This window comes from Pipistrellus hanaki, assembly GCF_964339955.1.
Source record: "Pipistrellus hanaki genome assembly, chromosome: 1".
NCBI lineage: Eukaryota > Metazoa > Chordata > Mammalia > Chiroptera > Vespertilionidae > Pipistrellus > Pipistrellus hanaki.
The window spans coordinates 44,652,537-44,675,840 of NC_140503.1; the positions used below are offsets into that span (position 1 = coordinate 44,652,537).

General features: G+C 40.1%; 2 protein-coding genes across 3 annotated transcripts in view; both read right to left on the bottom strand.

Annotated features, from left to right (window-relative positions):
• Positions 1–292, bottom strand: part of APH1B (aph-1 homolog B, gamma-secretase subunit) — a 34,643-nt gene extending 34,351 nt beyond the window's left edge. For both annotated transcript variants that reach the window (XM_084894241.1, XM_084894240.1), the window contains exon 1: positions 109–292. In XM_084894241.1, the coding sequence (XP_084750367.1) occupies positions 109–221 (113 nt within the window). In that variant the 5' untranslated portion in view covers positions 222–292. The remainder of the gene's footprint in view (positions 1–108) is intronic.
• Positions 293–4,209: 3,917 nt separating this feature from the next.
• The window catches only part of RAB8B (RAB8B, member RAS oncogene family), a 61,155-nt gene continuing 42,060 nt past the window's right edge, over positions 4,210–23,304 (bottom strand). The window contains exons 3-8 of the mRNA XM_084890837.1: positions 21,232–21,292; positions 14,988–15,065; positions 13,979–14,068; positions 12,660–12,725; positions 9,433–9,483; positions 4,210–8,447 (exon numbers count right to left, since the gene is read on the bottom strand). Coding sequence (XP_084746963.1) covers positions 8,355–8,447; positions 9,433–9,483; positions 12,660–12,725; positions 13,979–14,068; positions 14,988–15,065; positions 21,232–21,292 — 439 coding nt within the window. The 3' untranslated portion in view covers positions 4,210–8,354. The remainder of the gene's footprint in view (positions 8,448–9,432; positions 9,484–12,659; positions 12,726–13,978; positions 14,069–14,987; positions 15,066–21,231; positions 21,293–23,304) is intronic.

Below are 23,304 nucleotides of genomic sequence, written 5' to 3' on the forward strand. Positions count from 1 at the left end.
CCTTCCAAAGCCCAACAAGGTCGAGCCCTCCGGCGGGGAAGCCTGGGGTCGGAACACCCCCGGGGAGAGGGGAGCCCGGTTCCGGGTTTCCCAGCGCAACCGCCTCACCCGACGATGAGAAAGATGATGCGCAGCGGGTCCGTGGCGATGGTGAAGACGTAGAGGGCGAGCGCCGGCCCGAAGGCAATGAAGGCGCAGCCGAAGAACACGGCCGCCGTCATGGCGACCGCGTCCGCCGAGCGTCCGCCGAGCCCGGCACAGACGCGGGGAGCTTGGGGCGCAGCTGAGCTGAGCGCTGGGCGGGGCGGGGCGGAGGGGAGGGGCGGGGCGGGATGGAGGGGAGGGGCGGGGCGGGGCTGAGGGGCGGAGGGGCGAGGCGGAGCGCGGGCTGGGCTGCAGTGGGGGCGCCGGGCTGAGGGGAGGGGCGGGGCGAGTGGGGATGGGGCGGGGCGGAGGGGCAGAGGGGAGGGGCGTGGCGTGGCGGAGGGGCGTGGCGGAGGGGATGGGGCGGGGCGAGTGGGGAGGGGGCGGGGAGGGGCAAGGCAAGTAGGGAGAGGGCGGGGCGGAGGGGATGGGGAGGAGCGGGGCGAATAGGGAGGGGAGGGAGGCAGGGGTAGGGGCGCGGTCCTAAACGCCGGCTTTGGTCTCACCCATCCTCTACCGCCCACCTGGGCCCCAAGCTGCATTGAGGGCGACTTTAGTGCCGGAGCTGTAGCGCCCCCCTTAGGTCTCGCTACACGTACACAGAGATCAGTCTAACGGTGCCGGCTGCTGTAAGGCTGACAGGAGAGGTCCGGTTCCCTTTGGGGCCAGAGCCGGGTAACATTCCAGATCAACTAAAATAAAACGGTACCCGACAAAGACAGGATTCCATTTCTAAATAAAGGAATTTTTTAAAGCAAAAATTTTTTTATTTGCATAGTTGCGGGAACTTCGTGCTTCATCACTCATATATAAAACCCAAGTTGGGATAGTGGTGACCCAGATGATAAGTCAAAGGATGAAATAGTGGTGGAACATGCTGTCCTTCTCGGAGTTGTGCTGGCAGCTGATTTGTTTCCCAACCCCACACTCCAACTCTTCAAAAAAGTTGTTTTTAAGGGCATTCTCTGATCACTCTATGTAAGGGCAGTATCTCCTTGCTCTGTTTTTACTTGCTCATTGGTATCCACCCTTAAAAATAAACTTTTGGAGGGGCGGAGGTTTTGTTCTTTTTTATTTCCTCAGCACCTAGTATATCTGTTCGATTAATGAAATAATTTAAAAAGTGGAACTTACAAACATTTGTTATTTTATATTAATTTAACAATTTCCAAGATATTTAAACATTAAAACCAGAAGGTTATGTTTTCTGATCATTCATATCTAAGATTTTTCTCCATGTTTAACGTGAATATTAATAATAATACCTTTTGATTAGAGCACTTTGTCCTTAAAGTAATTATTTATAAGTATGTAGTTATTGCCATTTTTTTGGTTTTCTGATTGTTTGATTTTTTTTGGTAATTCTCTGCTCCTTTCTTTAAAAAAAAATTTTTTTTTTTAAATGGATTTCAGAGAAGGGAGAAAGAAACATCAATGATGAAAATCATTGATTGGCTGGCTGCCTCCTGCATGCCCCCTACTGGGGATTGAGCCCGCAACATAGGCATGTGCCTTTGACAAGAATTGAACCTGGGATTCTTCAGGCTGACACTCTATCCACTGTGCAAAACTGGCTAGGGCTCTGTTCCTTTCTTATTCTCCTGCTCTTCTTTTTTTTTTTCCCCCAATATATTTTATTGATTTTTTTACAGAGAGGAAGAGAGAGGGATAGAGAGTTAGAAACATCAATGAGAGAGAAACATCTATCAGCTGCCTCCTGCACACCCCCTGCTGGGGATGTGCCCGCAACCAAGGTACATGCCCTTCACAGAATTGAATCCGCAGCCAATGCTCCATCCACTGAGCCAAACCGGTTTCCGCATGCTCTTTTTTCTTGATGACTTTCTATAGTCTTATTTGGATTCCTTTTTCTTTATTTCTTGTAGATTTTGGTTTGTGGTTACCACGTGCTTCATATATACCAAGCTATGTTTATAGCAGTCTATTTTAAGTTGATAGTTGCTTAAGTTTGAACACACTCTAAAATCACTACCATTTTTACTCACCCCCTGCACATTTACCAGTATGTTTATGTTTTTCTTGTGTGTTTGTGTGTATCCCTTAATTTACTGTTGTAATTACACATGATCTTCCTTTCCTACTTTTGCCTTTGAGCCTTTCTACTTGGCCTTAGTGTTGGTTGACTCATTGCTTTTATTATGTGTTTGCCTTTGTCAGTGAGAATTATTTTCTTAGCAATATTTTTATTCATATTTTTTTTCTTCTTCTCAAAGAAGCCACTTGAACATCCTATATAATAAAAGTCTAATATGCTAAGTGTCCAGTTGACTGGTTGGCCATCCAACAATCAAAGCATAATATGCTAATGTATGCTACAATAGAAGTGCTCAACCGCTTGTTATGATATGCACTGACCACCAGGTGGCAGTTAACTCTTTGATCAGTCACAATGATGTGCATGGACCACCAAGGGGCAGACACTCTGACTGGTAGATTAGCTTGCTGCTGGGGTTCAGATGATTGGGACTGAGTGAGACGGCCAGACACGCCCTGGAGCCCTCACACAGTCCTTCCCTGACTGGCCAACCTCCTGTGACTCCCTTGGCCCTGATTGTGCACTAGGCTGCTCCTCCCTCTTTCAATCTGAGACCCTTTGGGGGAGCTGGAGAGCCGGTTTTGGCCCAATTACCCAGGCCAGGACGAGGGACCCGAATGGTATACTAATTTGTGTACCAGGCCTCTAGTTTCTTATAATATTGGTTTGGCGGTGATGAACTTATTTAACTTTTTCTTGTCTGGGAAACTTTATTTTTTTTTTCTTTTATTCTAAATTATGGTCTTGCTAGGTAATCTTGCTTTAGTGGGGCTCATAGTCCTGCATCACACCTTTTCTCCCTGTTCCTGTTATCACATCATTACTTTTTAATTCCGACTCCTCCTATGCCCCTCTCCTAAAGACCCTTGGTATTACAGAGGGCCCTCTTGGATAATTCAAGATAATTTCCTATTTCAAGATCACATCTGCAAATGAAGTAACATTCACAGGTTCGGGAGGTTAGAATGGATGTCTTTGGGGGCCATTATTCAGTCTACCACAGAAACAAATTTAAGAGCTGTGAAAAAAGATGAAAAGTGAGGAAGACTGTCACAGAAATTAAAAGAGAACATTTCTGGGAGGGAGCAATACACTCATCAAATGCTGGCAAGTTAGTTAAGAGAAGGACAGAAAACTGCCAACTACTTTTGCAACTAGGCCGTTATAAATATGATGTCTGTGAGGTGATAGGGAGGAAGCCAGACTGGAGTAGGCTGAGGAATAAATGCAAAATGAGAAAGTGCAGACAGTATGTATAGGCAACCCTTGGGTGAAGCTTAGCTATGGCCAGAAGAGGAGAAAGAGCAATAGGTGAGAAGGACAGGAGGCAAAGGGGGGGAGAGTTAAGGATGCTTAGATACTAAGGGGAAAGGGCTCACACAGGATAAGCGTTTGGAGGTATAAGAGCAGTGAGTTCCCTGAGAAGCAGGACAAAGGGGCAGGAGGGATGAGTCCAGAGAAGAGGCAGAGAGAAAGAATGGACTAGGAGGAATGCCTCTGCTACAAGAGGAGGGAGCTGAGGATGAGGACGGCTGACCATGGAGCTGGGGAGGGAGAGGCAATTAAGGTGGTTTTAGAAGATGCTTTCCTGTGAGGCAGGAGAGGAGAGGTCGGTCCACCAGAGGGAAAGGAAAGAAGCAGGGTGTGTGAGAAGAATAATGAAGGTCAGAGTGGTGGTGGGAAGGAGCAGGAAAGGCTATGACTGGGGACGCGCTCAAGCACATGGTGGAATATGGGTAGAGCTGGGCCCTTGAACGGAGTTATTTGGAAATGAAAACAAAACAATAAAAAGTAAACTTGCAAGGACTAGGAAGGCAGGGCTGGAGTGCCATCACAGAATAATCTCAATGTGTTCTGAACTAAGTATGAGCAGGCGATCTGGCCATTTTAAACACCTCTAATTCAGAAAGTTTGCTAAAATATCCCAAGTCAGCCATGGTTTGAGTCACACACCTATAAATTCAAAGAAAGATTTTCAAAATCTGCAACCCATTTCAGAGAGTCATGAATATTTTCAGTATGTAGTTTTTATTTTAGACGAACATTATTATAAAAAAAAAAGTTCACCTGGAGTAAAATCCACTTAAAAAACAACAAAAACACAGCAATAGTAGCAGTACACAGTTAATGAATTGGCTTAAACAAGACTAACCACATGACAGGCCCACTTTATCTGCATGAGCTTTTCACATTAAGCTGTTGGAACAAAAATAAAATCACCAAAACATATGCAGTGGGAAATTCTATGGAAAAACTAGGTATTTTTCATTTGGGGCATGATTTTAGTCAAAGAGTTATGATATTCTGAATTAAAGGAACTGCTGCAAACAAAATAAAAACCCATCTGTAAGGCCATAGGAATGAATTCTAATAAGTTCACATTTTTTAAAAATGTAAGAAAATGAAAAAAGTTCTATTAGTTGTTGGCAATACGAAATGCAATTACATACAATATAAGTTATTTCAAAAAAATGAAGTAAAATTTGAAAATACCCCTAAAATAATTGTTTGCTAATTTTTATTTCTGTAAATTTCAGTCACTTAGATTTATTTTTCATAGTGAGCATGACAACCATTCATTTTATTAGTCTTTTTAAAAAGACCAATTCTATTGTAAAATTGTGCTAGCATTTGAAATTTTATTAGCATATCCTGTCTCTCTAGGTTTCTCTAGGACAAGGAATTTCGTTTTTAGACATTCCTTTCTCCCTTCTTTAGCTATAAGAAGGAAAATGGAATGTACTTTCTGTTAAAAGGAAAATTATAAAACCTGACAGAAGAAATGACTGCTTACAATCTGACACAATTACACCAACATAATGAAGTGCTGTTTTAAAATTTTAAGCTTAGAAGCTCATCTTTAAAGATTAAGAACTAAATTTATAGAGAAATCTAAGTCAAACTAGAAAAGAAAGTCTGCTTATATGTATCACTTACTGTTCACAGGAAAAACTTTATATAAGCCTTAATACAGATTCCCAACATTAGAACCTGTAAAACGGAGTTATAATCTCTTATTAGAAATTTCTGCAAACATTTATCTATATTGCACAGCTAAATTTATTAATGGAGATAGGGAGATAATACTTCTTTTTTGCACTAGTGGATATGACATGTATGTTCTATTCTAAACTACCTCCTACCTTTCCCAATGATGCCTGTAGTTCAAAACAAAACATATCATCTAAATCGTGTTGGATGCATAAAGGCTGGCTCACTGCTTTTCTACCAGGTATTTGAACACTAGTAAGCTAATGAGGTATAATAAAAAATAGTCCTTCAAAGTAAAGAGTATAGTCTTCTGAAAATTTATAACAAAGACTGCACAAAATGTTCATGTAAATAGTAAGAAACCCTGCTGCACCCCCTAACTGATGCACAGGTGGGTTATTTTCTTAGAATCTGTCTGAAGTAAAATAGAGCTAAAATAAGTTCCCAGTGAAACGTTTTACAATCAACTGATTTACAAGCTACTTAGTTACAGCACATTTTCATTGTCTGATACCCTCAGACGCTATTTGAAAAGGTCTAGTCCATCACTGGCGGGAATGAGCACACTGATAATAAAGTGCAGCCACTGAATGCCACTGGTACTGCTGCACAATTTTCATGTACCTGATCCACAGACCACAGAAACGTTCAAACTAGATTTCTTCAGTTTCAGCAGGGAACAGACAATTATCTCTCACTAAATTCATCTACAAATAGAAAAAATAATGCACTATATGTACATTATTAAGCAAACTGGAATATTTATTGGGTCATTTTACCATGCAGAAGGTGAATTTCCTATGGTCTTAGCTCAAATTATATACAATTTAGCAAGACTAAATGTAAGAAAATAGCAAGGACGATTTATTTATATACAACAGAGCATATACCTCAAATTGCTGCTACTTCAAAGAGCACCTTTAGACTCATCTAGCTTTCACGGCTCTTTCAAAGGAATTTCATGGAGACTAGTTATTAATCCATATAAGACAAAAGAAGAGAGAAAGAATAAAACAAAAGCAAAGCATTCTGCTAAAAAAAAAAAGCTAACCATAGGATATGTCAGTTTTGGTTTGCAGATAACCCCTGAGATATAAACCAAAGTGTTAAGACACCAAATAGTCAGAGGTAAATTACTAAGAGAATTACATTCATACATGGTGTCATAGCACTTGCCTTTTAGGAACGACTTTGTTACCCTCCAGAAAGCTGAACTGCTTGGAATATTTTTCAGAAAATACAAGATGTTCCTAAGAAATTGTTTTTCTTTCCAAAGATGTATCTAATTTTAAGATGGTAGACTTAGAAAAGACTTTCAAGCAAGGAACCGCTTGATTATCCTCGGACACCAGCAGATGCCGTTAAGCCTATAGGTAAGTTTTTAAAAAATTTGTTAACAGTGTTTAGTGTCCCATTCAAAAATAGCTCTGGAATATTTATATTTGCGTAGCAAAATTGTGCATAAGTTTTCAAAAAGTCTGAATGGCTCAAGCATTCTATGATACATCTTAATTTGAAGCAGAGTTCTCTGTGGTAACAAGCAATCTGTTTCCACTTCCACTTCCAATTCTTAATTTCAAGCATGATGGTAAACTCTGTGAAACAAAACAGGCCTAGGAGGAAGAATACTCCTCAACAAGATTCATTTCCTTCATCACCTCTTTGTTACTCCCCTCCGTGTTATGACCCTGAAGGCTAGGATAACAGCAATGACATAATGACCTTAATTTGGCACATAGTTAACACTAAATCCCTTTCTTTTCCTATGCGATGGTTTCATCAACAAAAGGTACCCCAGTTCCAGGGTTTGGTGAGAAAGACAGCTAAGCTTTTGGTTGGCTTCGGCCCAGGTGACTGGACAAAGTTCTCAAACAACAAACCTGAACAGATGGAACTGGGTTCTACCCATTCAACAGTAGCTGTTTGAAAACGGAAACCTTGCTCATATTTTCTCTAATGAGATAGCAAGACTTTTCCTAGAGGCCGCACTAAGTCTATTTATCCTTATTTTGTTTAAAAACCCAAGTAAAAAACAGGACAAAAATAATTATTTTCACCATTACCAAGAGCTATTTCTTCTAAATTTATGTTAACAAGTCATATCTCTTCCTTTAGGTAAGCTTTCTGTGAACTAAAATTTAAATTAACTCTTGTACACAGGGATCGTGGTAGGAATTGGGTATTACAACGAAATCAGCAATCTGGGGAGTAAACCTAAGACAAAATATATTATGTATGCTCATGTGATGGAACCACAATTAGACACTGAAATAAAACCCTAAATGGTACATTTCTCTGTCCATGTAAAATTTCAGCTCAAAAGTTCACAACTAGAAACAGATAACAATGGTAAAATATGTTACATTTTAGATGACTGACTGATTACAATAGGTCAAACATAAAAAGAGACAGTAATTATGAACCCCAGAAAAAAGGAGATTAAGGTCATTTCCAAATGCAGTTTTTATAGGTTAGGCAGAGGGAATCAACTGAAAAGTGACTTCCTTCAGCTACCCAGACTGGCTAAAAAGTCAAGAATGAAGCAAAGTGCTAACCAATAAGAAACAAACAAAAAAATTACCGCCTCTGATGAATAGGTGGACATTTTTAAGATAAATTTTATCAGAATTGAATGATTCTTATTTAAGAAAATCACAAATCAGAGCCCTTAAAATAAATGCCATGAATGCAATAACATCTGGCCATATGAACATCAGCCCAAATGTCCTTTAACTTTAGTTCTATTGACCTCTGCTTTAAATGTTCTACTCTTGTTTTAAACCTCCCCAAAGCACACATTTGTCTAGAACCTGATAAGACAAAAGTGTGCGTGTGAGATCTAAGACTGTGCTATAACAGGGAAAGGCTAACACTGATGTGCAAAGTGAAAAAGGAAAGAGCAGCTTCTGCAAAAGGCAACAAAACAAAGAAAAAAACAAGTCTTGCATGTGTCTCCATCTCATTGCTTCTGTGTTTGAAAAAAGGAGCCTGTATCTCGCTAGGCTGTGGCTGGATCCACTAGGTGTTCTGTGTCCAGAGTCTAGGCTCGGTGGTGCTCTCAGCAGCAGCCTGGCGGTGTGGTTCTGAGGCTGGGTGACCTGTGCTTTCAGAGAAGCAGGAAAGGGTCCTCTGGGTGTGCTGCAGTCTCTCAGAAAGAAGTTCATCAAAGTAGCGAACACCGGAAGAAACTGGTCTTCTTTGATCGGTTTTCTGTTATTTTCACTGGTCCACCTGCTCCCGATGAATTGCTGTCGTTCTGAAAAACAAAAGACAAAGTTACCAAGAGAACAAAAGCTTCATGGTTTGACCCCGATTATATAAAAGAAATAATATCAAGCCATATCATAAAGGTGCATTCAGCAGGGTATTTTATTAGAAGAAGAACTCATTAAGCTCTGATGTTAATGGTTTATTTGGAAAATGAGGATTGAGAAAAATGTTTTTAGCATAGCACCTTTTATACAGATTACTATCAGGAAGCTCCTATTTCCAGATCAAAAAAAATTACTGCCAGTGGAATGTAAACTTTCAAGGGTAATGATGGAAACAATGTTAAGATATCAGTACAGACAATTTTGTTATTAGAGGTAAGAAGTATTGGTAACATAGGGTATATAATTATATTCAGAATTCAGGTTAAAATAAACTATCTAGGTTGCCCTAATGATTCATCACTAAGATAATTTCAAATATAAACAAACTTTAGCAACTTCAAAATCATAATTATATATAAATATAAATGTCACATCAAAACTAAACTAGATAATTTTAGGGCAAAAATTTAATTTGTGCATTATTTTAAATTTTGGATCAAAATTCAATGGAAGTCCACTTAAAGAGCCAGATGACAGAACTGAAATAGCTGCAGTTCAGAAATAAGAAACTTGGTCTGGCCGGCATGACTCAGTGGTTGAGTGTTGGCTCCTAGTCAGGGCAAGCTTGATCCCCAGGAGGGGGCATGAAGGAAGCAAGCTGTCAATAATCCTCTCTCATCATTGATGTTTCTGTCTCCCTCTCCCTTCCTCTCTGAAATAAAAAATATATTTAAAAAAAAATAAATATGAAACCTGAAGAAGCAGAAATAAGAATCAAAGTTCAACCAGCTGATTATATGAGTCAAGAAAAAAAAAAACTTAATGTGAATATATTACAATCAGAGCTTCTTTTTAATCATATAAATACAGAGAATAACACAAATTTACAAACAGTATAATGAAAATAAAATTATAAGTGATACAAACCATTTTTCTGTTGAGTTTTGTCATTATATCTCGTGCAAGTGTAAAAAATGCCTAAAGGTAAACCAAAAATTGCATTATTATATATTTATTATAATATATTTTAAAATAGAAACGTAGAATGTTTTCACTATTACATTATAAATATATTACTTTAAAGCTTTTAATTGAGAAAAGAATATAATTGTAATCATGACTATTACATCTTACTAGAGCACCACTGCATAACATTCATGCACAAGGAGGGGGGGGGGTTGGTTTGAGTTGTTCCTCAGCCCAGCCTGCACCTTCCCGAAATCGATGATCCCTCGGGGGTGACTGCCGGTTTAGGCCCAAACATCCCTCTCACACTCCAGGACTGTTGGCTCCTCACTGCTCACCTGCCTGCCTGATCATCCCTAACCACTCACCTGACTGAGTGATTGCCCCTAATCACTCTGCCTACTTGCCTGATCGCCCCTAACTGCCTCTGCCTGCCTGCCTGATCACCCCTAACTGCCTTAGTCCCTGCCACCATGGCTTCATCCAGAATGATGTCCCGAAGGTCATTCAACTGTCCAGTCTAATTAGCATATTACACTTGTATTATTATAGATTTTTCAATTACATCACACACATTTTCCAATGTTATCTAACTGTCATTCATTTGTCAACTATTTTCTGTACATAATATCTGGCCCAACTTCCAAATATGGCAGGTTTTTGGTTATTTCAGAACACCCACAGCACCTGGGGGGCAGAAGCTCTGTCTAAGCCACCCCTGCACACCCAGAGCAGGGCATAGGGCCTGATCCAGAAGATGCTGAATATCTGTTTAATCATTGAATGAACAAATGTTTTACCCTCTAGCTCTAAAATATATTTTTACAAAAATCTGTCTTTTATTGCCAATGTCCTCTTTGAAATCACTTTCACTCTTATACCTTATATAATCGTAACATTCCAAAATCCCAACAGTGCCTACAACTCAGTTCAATCCCCCACCATGGAAATCAGTTCAAACGCAGGTAGGACAAATCTGATTCATCTTAGTGACATTTTATGCTTAGTGTCTTGTGATCCAAACATTTTTTAACCCTATCATCCCCACTTTGTTTCTAGGGAGCCAAGACTCTTAAAGCTTCTTCAGTTGTGTCCATGCTAAATCCACTGTTATGTCAGTCACTTTGTTCCCAACCATGCTTGATGCCCCCCAAAATATTTAGCAAAAGAAATCATTTCCAGTCCAGTCAAACAGAAACAATACTTAGCTATTACTAAGGCTAAATTTCTAAATAAACCCATCCCAGTTTTTATGAGGCTAACTAACTACACTAAATTAGAGCTCTGGGGAACTGCTCACTTCCTGCAGAATACCGGGCCAGACTAAGCAACTGGGGAGCACCCAGCTCCACACTTCCATAGCTCAGTGCTCTCTCTAAGCCACAGGGGTGACCAGGGCACAGGTGCTAACGGAGACCCCAGCTACTCCAGGAAGCCAGGTACTGCCTTCATTCTGCGAGAGAAACCATGGGTGGGCCAGCTCAGTGAGCAAGCTTTCCTCCTGCCTCCGCCGTTAGAGCCGACTTAAGAGGTTCCCCTCTTTCTGATGGAAGGAAATCCTTTTGTGGCAAGCAGGAGGAAGCATTTTTCTGCTTATCCATGCTCATCTAAATAAATCAGCAGAGACTTACTGTTTCCTCACACCCATTAGCCAACGTGAATATGAGTTTTAGTTACTTAAAAAAAGAAATTATGATCATTGTCCACTCTCCAATAATCATTTAAACCTCAATTTTTAGCTATGATGAAAGATATGGTGATCAGTGAGTAGCCTAAGAAATTAAATGTTTATTAAATCATCAATATTATTGTGTTAAGTGAATTACTATATTAAAACATATTACATGTAATATTTTTATGATCAGTTTTTAAAATATTTTTACACAGAAAATATTGTCACCAGGGCGGGTATTGCTCAATGGTTGGAATGTCAGCCTGCTCACTGAATGGTCTCGGGATCAATTCAAGGGCACGTACCCAGGTTGCAGGTTTGTTCCCCGGCCCAGTCAGGGTATGTTTGGGAGGCAATCAATTGATGTCTCTCTCTCTCACATGGATGTTTCTCCCTCTTTCTCTCTCCCCTCCCCTTCCATTCTCTCTAAAAATCAGTGGAAAAATATCCTCAGGTGAAGATTAACAACAACAACAAAAATATTATAAAAAAATTCTTCCCTTGGTAAAGAAAATCTATTCTTAAAAGACTTCAGATGGTTAGATTTTCTTTAACAGTTAACTTTATTAATAAATTTTATTAAAGTACTCTTTGGTAAACACACTTTCTTACTTCTACCAAATGCCATCAGATTACTATATCATATATATCATGTTAATCTATTTAAACTGTACATTAAGGGAATCTGTTTAATAAGCTAAGTTTAATTCCCCACCACCACCACCCCTCCTCTCTCTCTCGACAGGAAAGTAATTAAGACTTGCCTGCTATAGGCCGCTATAGTATGACATGAATGATAGATGAGCAGAGGAAGACACTGAATTTTGTCAGCTAGTGCAGGAGTTCCAGCTTCCCAAACAGGACAGAAGTGACCTTAAACTGAGCATCTATCTTCTGTTCAGTGAATCTTTATATTCACATCTGTATCTGAGTGCAGGGTGTCCCAAAAATACGTATGCACACTTGAACAGCTGATAACTCACTTAATTTTCACTTCTTTTCAGGTTTAACTGATTTGAAATAATAAGCAAGCTTTGAACAAAACAAATTTATCCACTAGACTTTTTTATATGGGTACATAAAAGATAAAAGTTTACAGTCCAAAGCAAGCAACAAATTAAGGGCACACAAATACAATCAAAATGATTCTTGATGTTTGCGATTCCTTTACTTCGCATTATCAGCAGTGCCTGGACTAGAATCAGTCATTAGTCTGAAACAGGCAATGACAGAAAACATTACTCACTTCTGTGGATTTTTTTAAATGAACTATATATTAATAAATAATACGCAAAGTGTGTACACCCTATATATTCTATGTGGAGGTTGGATGCTAGAAATTCAACAATCAGATCCACATAAAGTCAGAAGCACAGCAGTTCACAACATGGAGGTGGAGTTCACACCAGGCGTCACTAAGTCAGAAAGTAACAAGGCTTTGAGAATTGCTTGGACATCAGCAGATTAGCACCATGCTACTGTCTAACAAGGCACCAAACCGGTCTTTCTTTCTTACCTCTTCTACATTTGTACTGGATTTTGCACTTGTCTCCAAGAATTTAATCCCATAGTCAATTGCTAACTGAAAGGCAAACAGAAACATTTAAATATAGTGCAAGTTATTTAAACATATAAAACATTTACATTTTCTAGGGTTTCCAAGCCCCAAAGATAGAGTATCTAGTTCAGAACTCTTGTGGTTCTCAAATCTCTTTGCTTCCTTCTGAGTTTGAATTGAGATCTAACTTAACCATCATAAGCAACATGGCACCACTCCCATTCACAATTTAAGTATCGAATACAGTATGTCTCTTTTTTTCCTGTTACACTTCTAGTTCTCTATACTTACAAGAAAAACTGTGACAGACACTCATCCCCTACCATTAATTTGGGATTCATTCACCCCTTTTATCTGCTCTGAAAGTATAGTTCTCCAACAGCGACTACACTGATTTTTCATTATTTAAAAAAAAAATAAATCGGTGCTTAACAGAAAAGCTTAAAATGCTAAGTATTCATTGCTTTGGTTTCTATTGATTGTGACAAATGTGAACTATTCCATATTCCCATCTACTCCCAAAGAGTTCCCAGTTCATTTATAACAACAAGATTAAGAGAATGTTTTCAGGGAAAAAAAGTTTCAGATTGAGAAAACACACACACACACACACACACACACACACACACACACACACGGCTAAAACAAAATTACCAGACTTAAAAATTGAAGCTTCATGCTCTGGTTTCTCTTCAGATCGCATAAATCTTTCGCCTTTTTAAAAATTGAAGCTTCTACATCAATTTAGTAAACAGAAATAAACATGTATATATAATAAACTCCTTTGCTTTGCATGACACAAAACAGAGAAATGCCTATAAATGACTAATAAATGAAATCAATAGCTTGATAAGTTATAAGGAGTTTGTCCATATGACCTATATTTAAAGTGCAGTACAATATTCTTTAAAAAATGAATGGGAGAATAATTACTGTTGAACTTCACCTATCTTAATTTTTTTCCAAAGGGAATAAATTACTTTAACTTATGGACATGGAAGAAATAGCCTGAACTTGAAGCTGCAGGAATCTGAAAAAGAACCAATTTGTATCTCCCAGAAAAGAGCAAATTCTTTAAGAATGAGTCATGACTACACAGTATATAGAGTTGGATCTCGAATACTAATTCGTACCATTCAAGGAAGGATTACATCTCTTTGTTATTTTTAAAGAATTAAAATATAGATATTTTAAACACTTAAATCAATAATTATACTAAAAAGATAAATGTTGAATGTGAGTAGATTTGAATTTTTGTGCATTCAGTTCAAAATTACCTTCTCCCCTCTTTCTTTTGACACTTGTCTTTTGTCATTCATATCGCATTTGTTACCCAGGATCATTCTTTCCACGTCTAAAGAGGCATGCTATAGGAAGAAAACAGAAAGTTATAAAAACAGCCTGAAAAGGACAGTTATTCAATAGATAAATCTTAACCTATCAGAAACATACCCAGAAATTTAATAATTAGACTAATCACCTTTCATTGGACACAGGACATGATTCAGAGCAATTTTAAAAGATGGGAGGAGGGGGAAAACTATAGTATAAGAGGCTATGCAAACTTTCTTCGCAAAGGCTCACAGTCATTCTCGTGTATTTTGGTACATGAACAAACAGAAATAAAACTTATGGTTAGCTAACAACGAAACTTCCAAGTATTAGTTTGTATCAAAGAAGAAATAAAATGGTCCTGAGTGAGCCAATGGAGAAGGTATTCTGGATTCAGAGTCAGATTTCTTTTTGAAATGTTAAAAATATAATATCTTAATGCTAATCAACATAGAATTAAACCAAACTTCAAATATTGAAGATGGAAAAACTGTTAGAAGGGCAAAATGATAAGTTTCTGGAATAAAAATTTACTATTGCCAGTCAATCAGATGATGGAACAGATAGAACCCAGGAATCAGATGTTTTAATCCTGGCTCTCCTTTTTAAAGGCTATATTAGCGTAAGCAAGTCACTTCTTTCTGGCCTCCGTTTTCTCTTGTGCAAAATGGGGACTCAGATTAAATTACTTCCAAGATCTGGCCCAAGTTTAAAATTCTGTGAAACTGCTCCTTCCTCTGCCTCCGTCCCCATCCATACCCAGCAGGGCAGTCTGACTGGAGATGGAGATCTGCCCTCCATCGGCTAAGCGAGGGCCTGCCCTGCCCCTGCCCTACTTCTTAGCAGCTCAACTGCCTCTTCCAGAGACTGGGAGCCTTTATAAGCACCGGCAGTATCATCATTCCAGTATCATCATGGTCATCTCCAATACCATCATTCTCTTTCCATATATACCTCTTCAATGTTTCTTATCCAATTTTTAATATTGTCGAAGGACTTTTCATTTGTGATGTCATAGACCAGCATGATTCCCTATAAGAGAAAAACAGATCTTCATTTAGTATAGTATATATTTAAAGTTATAAAATATAGTGTAAATGTACTCCTCCCCTCCAGAAAGCTTTTGTTTGTGGCTTTTTTGGGTCTTTATGAAATACTAGAGGCCTCGTGCGCACAAATCAGTGCATGGGTGGGGTCTAGCTGGCCCACCCTGATGGGGGCCAATCAGGCCGTGATGGTGGGGGAAGGGGACATGGGGAAATGATTGGGGCTGGGCTACTGGGGGGTGGAGGGGCCATAGGAGGTTGGCCAGCTGGCCCTGCCCCCAATGATGGTGGAGAGAAATTAGGGGCAGGGCCGGCCGTGGAGAGAGGCCATGGGTGGTTTGCTGGCTGGTCCTGCCCAAATAGTGGGGGGAGTGATTGGGATCCGGGCTGGCCAGGGGGAGGGGCTGCAGGAGGTTGGGGGGCACCAATAAGGGCTCTGATCAGGCCAGTTGGCTGCAGCAGTGTTCGCTATAGTGACTGGTTGTTCCATTTGTTCTGGTCATTCCGGCGTTCTGGTTACTTGGCTTTTATATATATAGATTTCATAATATTTTAAAGTTTGGAGAAGCAAAAATAAATAAATTCTTCCATTGCCTCACCAGGTAATTAAATACTCTCTTAACATTTTCACTGTTAACCTTTAATGAATTAGTGATTATGGTGAAGATGATACACCCTTTCTACCTGACCTCCTGTGATAAGAATCAGCACTAAACTGGAGCTGAGAGAGTGTTTAAGTTAAAACTGAGACAGCACTGAGAGTAAGAGGCAATCACTTCTGTTGTGTACTATTTTATTCAAGTAGAAATTGCCTTGCTTCTTACTCCTATTCTAAGATTATAACCATACCACTTTAAAATTATGTCTTTTTACATAAGCTGATCAAAATGTCACTATCTGCCGAGACTGGTTTGGCTCAGTGGATAGAGAGTTGGCCTGTGGACTGAAAGGTCCCAAGTTCGATTCAGGTCAAGGGCATGTACCTTGGTTGCGGGCACATCCCCAGTGGGGGGTGTGCAGGAAGCAGCTGATTGATAATTCTCTCTCATCAATGTTTCTGACTCTCTATCCCTCTCTCTTCCTCTCTGTGAAAAATCAATAAAATATATATTTTTAAAAATGTCAACTATATGCCTAAGTAAATCATAGGCATTTAAAATACAATAAATTTATTACGCAAGTTTAATGAAAGGCATTGTCACCATATTTTAAAAGACCCAATGGCTGGTGTTTCTAAAGAGTTTGACTTCTACTGGTAAGTGTTTCAACTGATACCTGTATGCTAACATTCCAAAATCTATATCACAGACCACACTTCTGATTAGACCCACCCATTCACCAAATATTTAGTAGATATCTATAATGTGCCTGATACTACACTAAGTATTACCAACAGTAAACAAGATAGACAAGGCCTCTTCCTCTCATGAAAACAATAGCCCAATAATTAGGCAAATAATTATAATTTTGATCATTGCTACGAAGTACTAGGAGCTCAGTACAAATGCTAATCTGTTGATGGGCTGGGGTGGTTAGGAAAGTCTTCCCTGAGAAAATGACAGTAAAGCCAAGGTCTGAGGACTGGCCAAAGGTGTGAGGCTGGGCTGGAGAGGGAAAGACCACAGTGCCTGGCTCATAGGAGAAACGTTATAAATATCTTGCTGTCCAGGAAGGCCCAGCACCCACCGGACTGAGTGAAAGAAAGTCAGTGCGCAGATCCACAGATCCTATTGGAGAGCATAAAAATGTAGCCAAAGAGATAGACAAATAGAGGTCAGATGTGACTTGGAGACCACTAACTGGGCATCATTTCTCAGATGTCCTGTGTGGTCACTGAAAACTCAACTAAGTAAAATACGAGGTTGTCTTCATCCCCTCCAAATTTCCCTTCTTTCTTGTGCTCTCGTTTTGATGAAGGGTGACATAATCCCGCCAGCCAGCCCAAGCAGACCCTTGTGAGTACTCTCTCAGAGTCAGCTGGTCCTGCAGGTACAACAACCTCAATGGTTCCCGAATATGACACCCCTGCCTCACACACATGAGTGGCACTTATTATATTCTCAGCAATTGACTTTTACCTGGATTACTATCAGAGTCTTTCAGTGGTATCTCTGCTTTCATTCTTAATCACCTCTAATCCATTCTGCATAAGGACACTAGAGATACCACTTTATTGAGACCTCTCCACTGGATTCGTAATTAAACTAAAATTTCTTAACATGGTATGCAAAGTGCTCTGGTCTGGTTTCCAACTTGGTAAATAAATACAAAAATAAATCATATAAAACACACATATACACAAAGATTAAAGAACCCAGGAAACAATGAAATTTTAACAGAAGCTATCTCAGGGAGGTGGAATGTTGAATAATTTATTGGGATTTTCAAAGTTTCCTATATTACATATAACCTTTTGATAATCAGAAAAATATACATTATTATTTAAATGGCAAACAGTAATATCCTCTACCCTCTCTCCTCCCAGCCTAGAATGCAAATATTTCACTTGGATATATAGTAAAGAAGATTTTATCATTGTTAATGTAAATAATTTAAAAAAAAATGAAAGTGGAGGATTATATACTTAAATGGTCAATTTTATGTTATGTATATTTTACCACACACACACACACAAAAAAAAACCACCTCAAAATGGAACAGAATAATTTCTGATTCAAAGTATTCAGCTGCCTATAATATTAACATTAACCAAATAATTGCCATCACTCTATGACCCTTTGGGCTATGTGGGCAACCTTGATCTTCACTGCCTGTGTCTGCCGGTGGCACTCTAGATGGTGAGCACGGGAAGTGTGAACACAGTGTAGTGGTTAAAGAAACAGGCTCTGATCAGAGGCATCTCCTCAGAGATCCCAGAGACGTTATTTTATCCCCCAGTCTCCATTTCTCATTTGTAAAATGAGGACAGCATGTTTTCCAGACTGGATTCTTTTGCGAATCTACTGAGATATTATGTATAAAGTACTTAACCTAGAACCCAGGACACAGTGAGGACTCAGTATATGACAGCTAGCTATTTCTAGTTTATATCTTTGGTTTCAATAGCAGAAACCCTTTGGCTATTTCTTATGTAAACAAACTGGCATTATGAATCAGTTGGAAATACAAACTCAAATGTACTAGTTAAAACTTTATGTATCTGATATCCTATATAATAAAAGCCTAATATGCAAATTGTCCCCTGGGCCATCATTTGACCAAGAGACTAGAGTTCAACTGCTCACTATAATGTGTGCTGACCACCAGGGGGTGGCGTAGAATGTGGCAGGTGTCTGAGCAGTGGTGCTGGCAGTGGGTGGCAATGGAGGTGCTGCCAGCCCTGAGAAGCCCCAATGAGAGCAGGAATGCAGTAGGATGGTAGAGCAGGTGAGTGGTGATGCCAGGCCAAGATGGGTGAAAGCAGGAGCCCCAATGCCCTGCTGATTGTTCCGCAGATGGCGACCAGTGGTGGTGGTGGTGGGGGGGGGGCGGGGGGGGACTGCTGCCTGGCTCCCAGGCACTGACAGAGCTGGGTGGGGGCCTTGGCCCTGATCAATCACCCTGCAGGTGGGATGGTGGAGCAGGTGAGGGGACAGCACCAGGCCATGGCGGGGTGCCAGGCGGGGCTGAGGGACTGTAAGGCTGGAGGCATGACCTGGGGGTGAGAGCTGGGGCCTGATCCCTGCAGGCCACCCCAAGGGATCCCATCTGTGCACGAATTCGTGCACTGGACCTCTAGTATACTTATAATAATAACAGTTTCCTTAAGTTCTTAGGACAGTGTTCGTCTATGAGAAGTGTTGACAATGCAATAACATGGTCCTTTTCTCCAAAAGTCCAATTGTCCATCAGGGCTACTGCTAAGCCTACAAATGTTGCTGAGTAGTTTGAAATAGACCAATAGTTTAAAATCTCTGATGGTGGCAGATTCCGATGCAGTGCTTATCAACATGCTGCATACTTAAACCAACACACTAGATCTGCCAGGACCACCACTTGCTGGAATGAGAGCATACCCCCACAGGAACATGATGGCCCCACAAGCCACTGCAACAGATGACCTGCAAGATCAGGACTCAGCACAGCAGAATTCCCTGAAGATTTATCTAACATTGTTTCTGGTCTGAAATTTCCCACTGGTTCACCCCCTCAGCAAGCATTTACAGAGCATCTACTATGTTTCAGGCACTGGCATTACAGCAGAACAAAAAGACAAAAATCCCTACCTTCAAAAAGTGGAAAAGACAATTCTATCTGAGAATAGCAACAATTTCTAATTATTTGAAGTAATGTGAAGAAAGACAAGGCAACAGATAAATGAAAAAGCCAGGCAATCCTCAAATCTAAATTAAATAACGCATTTCAATGCCCTCTTTCAATTCTGAGAATAGCAACAATTTCTAATTATTTGAAGTAATGTGAAGAAAGACAAGGCAACAGATAAATGAAAAAGCCAGGCAATCCTCAAATCTAAATTAAATAACGCATTTCAATACCATAAACTAGAGTTAGACATCCAAGGAACTAGAGCTCCACACTCCAAGAGTTCCTGCCCACTCTCAGGTGAAAACAAGCATCTCTCATTGAAAAGAACAAATTGGCCAATAGAAAAGCTTGTATGTGTATGTATAATCAAAATTACCTGTAAACTATTTTAAATCATTGCTGCTAAATGTTCTTACTTATTCCTAAAATCCTTCCTGGGGAAAACAAACAACAAACAAATTTCTTCCTGGCAGGACAAGATAAGTCCCTCCCCTTTGATTATAATCTAAGCAAAATAGAGAGTAACTGACAACTCTTTCTTAAAATGATGATCTTACAAAAATCATGGAAGTATTATATGGTGAAGTGTGAGGAATACATACCTATAAAGGTGCTTAGTGGTGTACAGTGTCAAGGTGATAAAGCTTTGGAAAGGAATCCCCAATATTTCTGTGGGGATGAATTACTGGTACTCAAATGGAGGGTGAGTAGCAGTGGATGAGGAATGGAGGGCAGCATGATAATAAAGGGATCTGTGGATTCCTATCACATCTTCCTAAAAAAGGGGACAGCTCTCGCCCCTACAGCTGTCACCCTAACTACTCCCAGGAACACAAGTCTTTTAGATAATGAGCTGGTACCCCACAGTCTGTCTAAGTTGAGCTTCATGATCTCAATTACTCGGCCTTCTAAGACTCTCTGAGGACAGAGTTTCATCAAAATTCAAACTCCAACTAGTGCTTGGATTAGGCCTAAAAGCCAGAAGGAAAGCCCTGGTCAGTATAGCTCTGCTTCTAAGCTGCCTTATTCACCACTGTACTTCCAGGAACACACAGAATCTGCTCTGAGCCAACAAGCATTATGATGGGTTGTATAGATGAGGCCTTAGGATGGAAATTAGTCAAGGGGAGAGGTTATGATAACAAGGATAAGACTACTATGTAGCAAAAGAAGGACTTGGTAGTTAAGATTCATCAGATTCTAAAACTCAAAGAGTCACATATCATTCAGCTACTTCCTGGCCAGCTGGCAAAACACTGGTGGAGGAGCATCCAGAGAGCTAAGCCATTAGGAGTGGATGGAGGTACCTGGTGAGAGGTAAGGAATGATGGGGCAAGGCTGAATGATGAGAGGGTGCAAGCAATGAATACTTAGTCACAAAGCTTGTGGCTTGCTAAGATGTGGCAAAGGTATTAACAAAAGGAAAAAATCACAAAAACACAATCACTCAGGATGTTTGTAGGAGTTCTAAAACACCTACAAGCCAATTACCTATTAATATTACAAAGACTAATGGCAAAATATATAGTTACTAAACAGAAAACATTTTTTCACATCAAAAAATCTATTTTCCGCCCTGGCTGGTTGGGCTCAGTGGATAGAGCATCGGGCTGTGGACTGAGGGGCCCCAGGTTTGATTCTGGTCCAGGGCACATGCCCAGGTTGCAGGCTTGATCCCCAGTAGGAGGCGTGCAGGAGGCAGCCAATCAATGATTCTTTCTCACTGTTGATGTTTCTCTCTCTCCCTCTCCCTTCTTCTCTGAAATCAATAAAAACAATATTTCCCCCCCTGCACTAGACTTTAGCTTGAATCCTATAAACTTGACAAGTGAATATTCATGTTTTACTTTCACCTGAAGAGTTGCAAAACCCCCACACACACTCACCATGGCTCCTCTGTAGTATGCTGTCGTGATGGTTCGAAATCTTTCCTGGCCTGCTGTGTCCCTAAAGTTTTAAACAAAACAGAGAGCGGTTTTAAAAGACATCACCAGCAACACTGAGGAGAGATCATTCTGGTCTCTCACAAACGCAGTGGTTTCAGGGGAGGGGAACAGGAGACAAAGGGAGCCTGTGTGTGTCTGTGAGCTGGAGGCGGTGGTGGCCACGGGAGCCTGTCAAGAGCTCACAATGACTTGTGCGAAGAACTTGGACTTTGATGATAAAAGCAGCAACAGGGAAACCCAGGCCCTGCTAGGAACCGGCACGCTGAATTAGTCAGATACATATTGGGGAGAACAGAACAGTTCTAAATTCTTGGACTCCTAGAGGTAGTTATAATCGTTTTAATAAATGCCTAATGATTATGGCATTTTGCTCTCTTGAGTGAAAGTCTGATTTCTGTACAAAGAAAGCAACTGGGCTGGACTCACTACTGTGTAAGTTCTGCTCAGCCAAGCACACTAAAATGGGTCTCTTCAAGAACTTTCTCAGCAATGGAACCCGTAATTAAACGGGAACCTGGAGTTTAACACATAATGGTTGACAATGTTTCCAAAGACTTTCCAATATGAACAACATTGCAAAGTTACATAAGCTTTCATATAGTCTTGCTTTTTAGCTGATGGGTACCATTAGAATACATTCTAAAAAAAAAACACAAATGTTTCCAATTACATTTATTGAAGTAAGTCCCTATAAAGCAGATCAAATTTATTTGGTATCTGGGAAAGTCAATACTCCTACATTTGCTACTTACCAGCAGAATTAATTCACTCCCTGTGCGACTAAGACAAACTAAACTGTACAATTTAACTGTAGGGAAGACAGAGGCACTTGTGAAAATACACTAGAAATCTAATGCATACCAAACCCAAACAAGAGATTAAGGCCCAAGGGAAATATAATAAACTAAAAACATTAATAAAATTCCTTACTATTTATGTAAATCTTAGAAGATAGTCTCAGATGATGCCCACTACAACCCAGTGTGTGTGATTACCAGCATCTTTATTCTGCAGTAGAAGGAATGGGGTGGGGTGGGCTATGGTCCCAGTTCTGCCATTAACCAGCTCACACCCTTGAATGAGACTCAAGCCACCGACATCTCGGCTGTTTAGTGCAGGGCCTCACCTCAGTCATCTTTTCTAACCCTTCTGTCACTGATCAGAATACCTATAAAGGGCACTTGTTTGGCACATGGCAAAGAAGTCATAAGGAAAATACAAGCCAAGCATCTTTGAGCAGACCAACATATTCTTGATTCTCACACACTACCTGATTTAGAACCAGCTCTGCAGTGAGGCTGGAGGGAAAACCCTTCCATAGTAAGTGCAGGTTGTGAAGAGTAAATAGAGACCATTTACTGAGAGTATCTATAAGCAGTGCCCTGATGTTATATTAAACTCTAATTTGTTGATCACCCACAGGCGCCTAGAAACACTCCCTATTGTGATGATCAGGACCATAAGCACAGAATCAGAAATTCTCTTTACTTTCTCCCTAAAACACTGTGTTATATGTTTAAAATATTTGGCTTCTTACTAAATACCGATAGATGAAAAGGGTAGCCGGTGGCTACCTTCACAGTGTTTTCCAATGACAGGTCCTGGGAACTGCAACGCTAATATTATGAAACTGACACAATGCCCGGAGATCTGGGTTATTGTCAGAGCTGTATCACTATCCACGCTAAACCCTAGTTTCCTCCTTTATAAAAGAGGTCCTAGTATATTTCAGCACAGTGTTCTCATTCTATTCCCATCCTGAGATTCAAGAATGAAAATCAGCCTAAAACCTAAGTTCATATATACTGCTTTACTAGTTTCCCTGTATAGTCTGTGGAGCTCTCAATTTCTGAGCTATGTCTGCTACTGTCATATCACACCATAGACCAGTGCACATCAAGAACCTTCCCCAAGGCTCCAATTCTATATGGCTCACCATGGAAGGCCCTTACTGAAAGAAGTTCAACCAGCTTATAGGAGGTTAAAAAAATAAATCTATGAGGAATTTCTGAC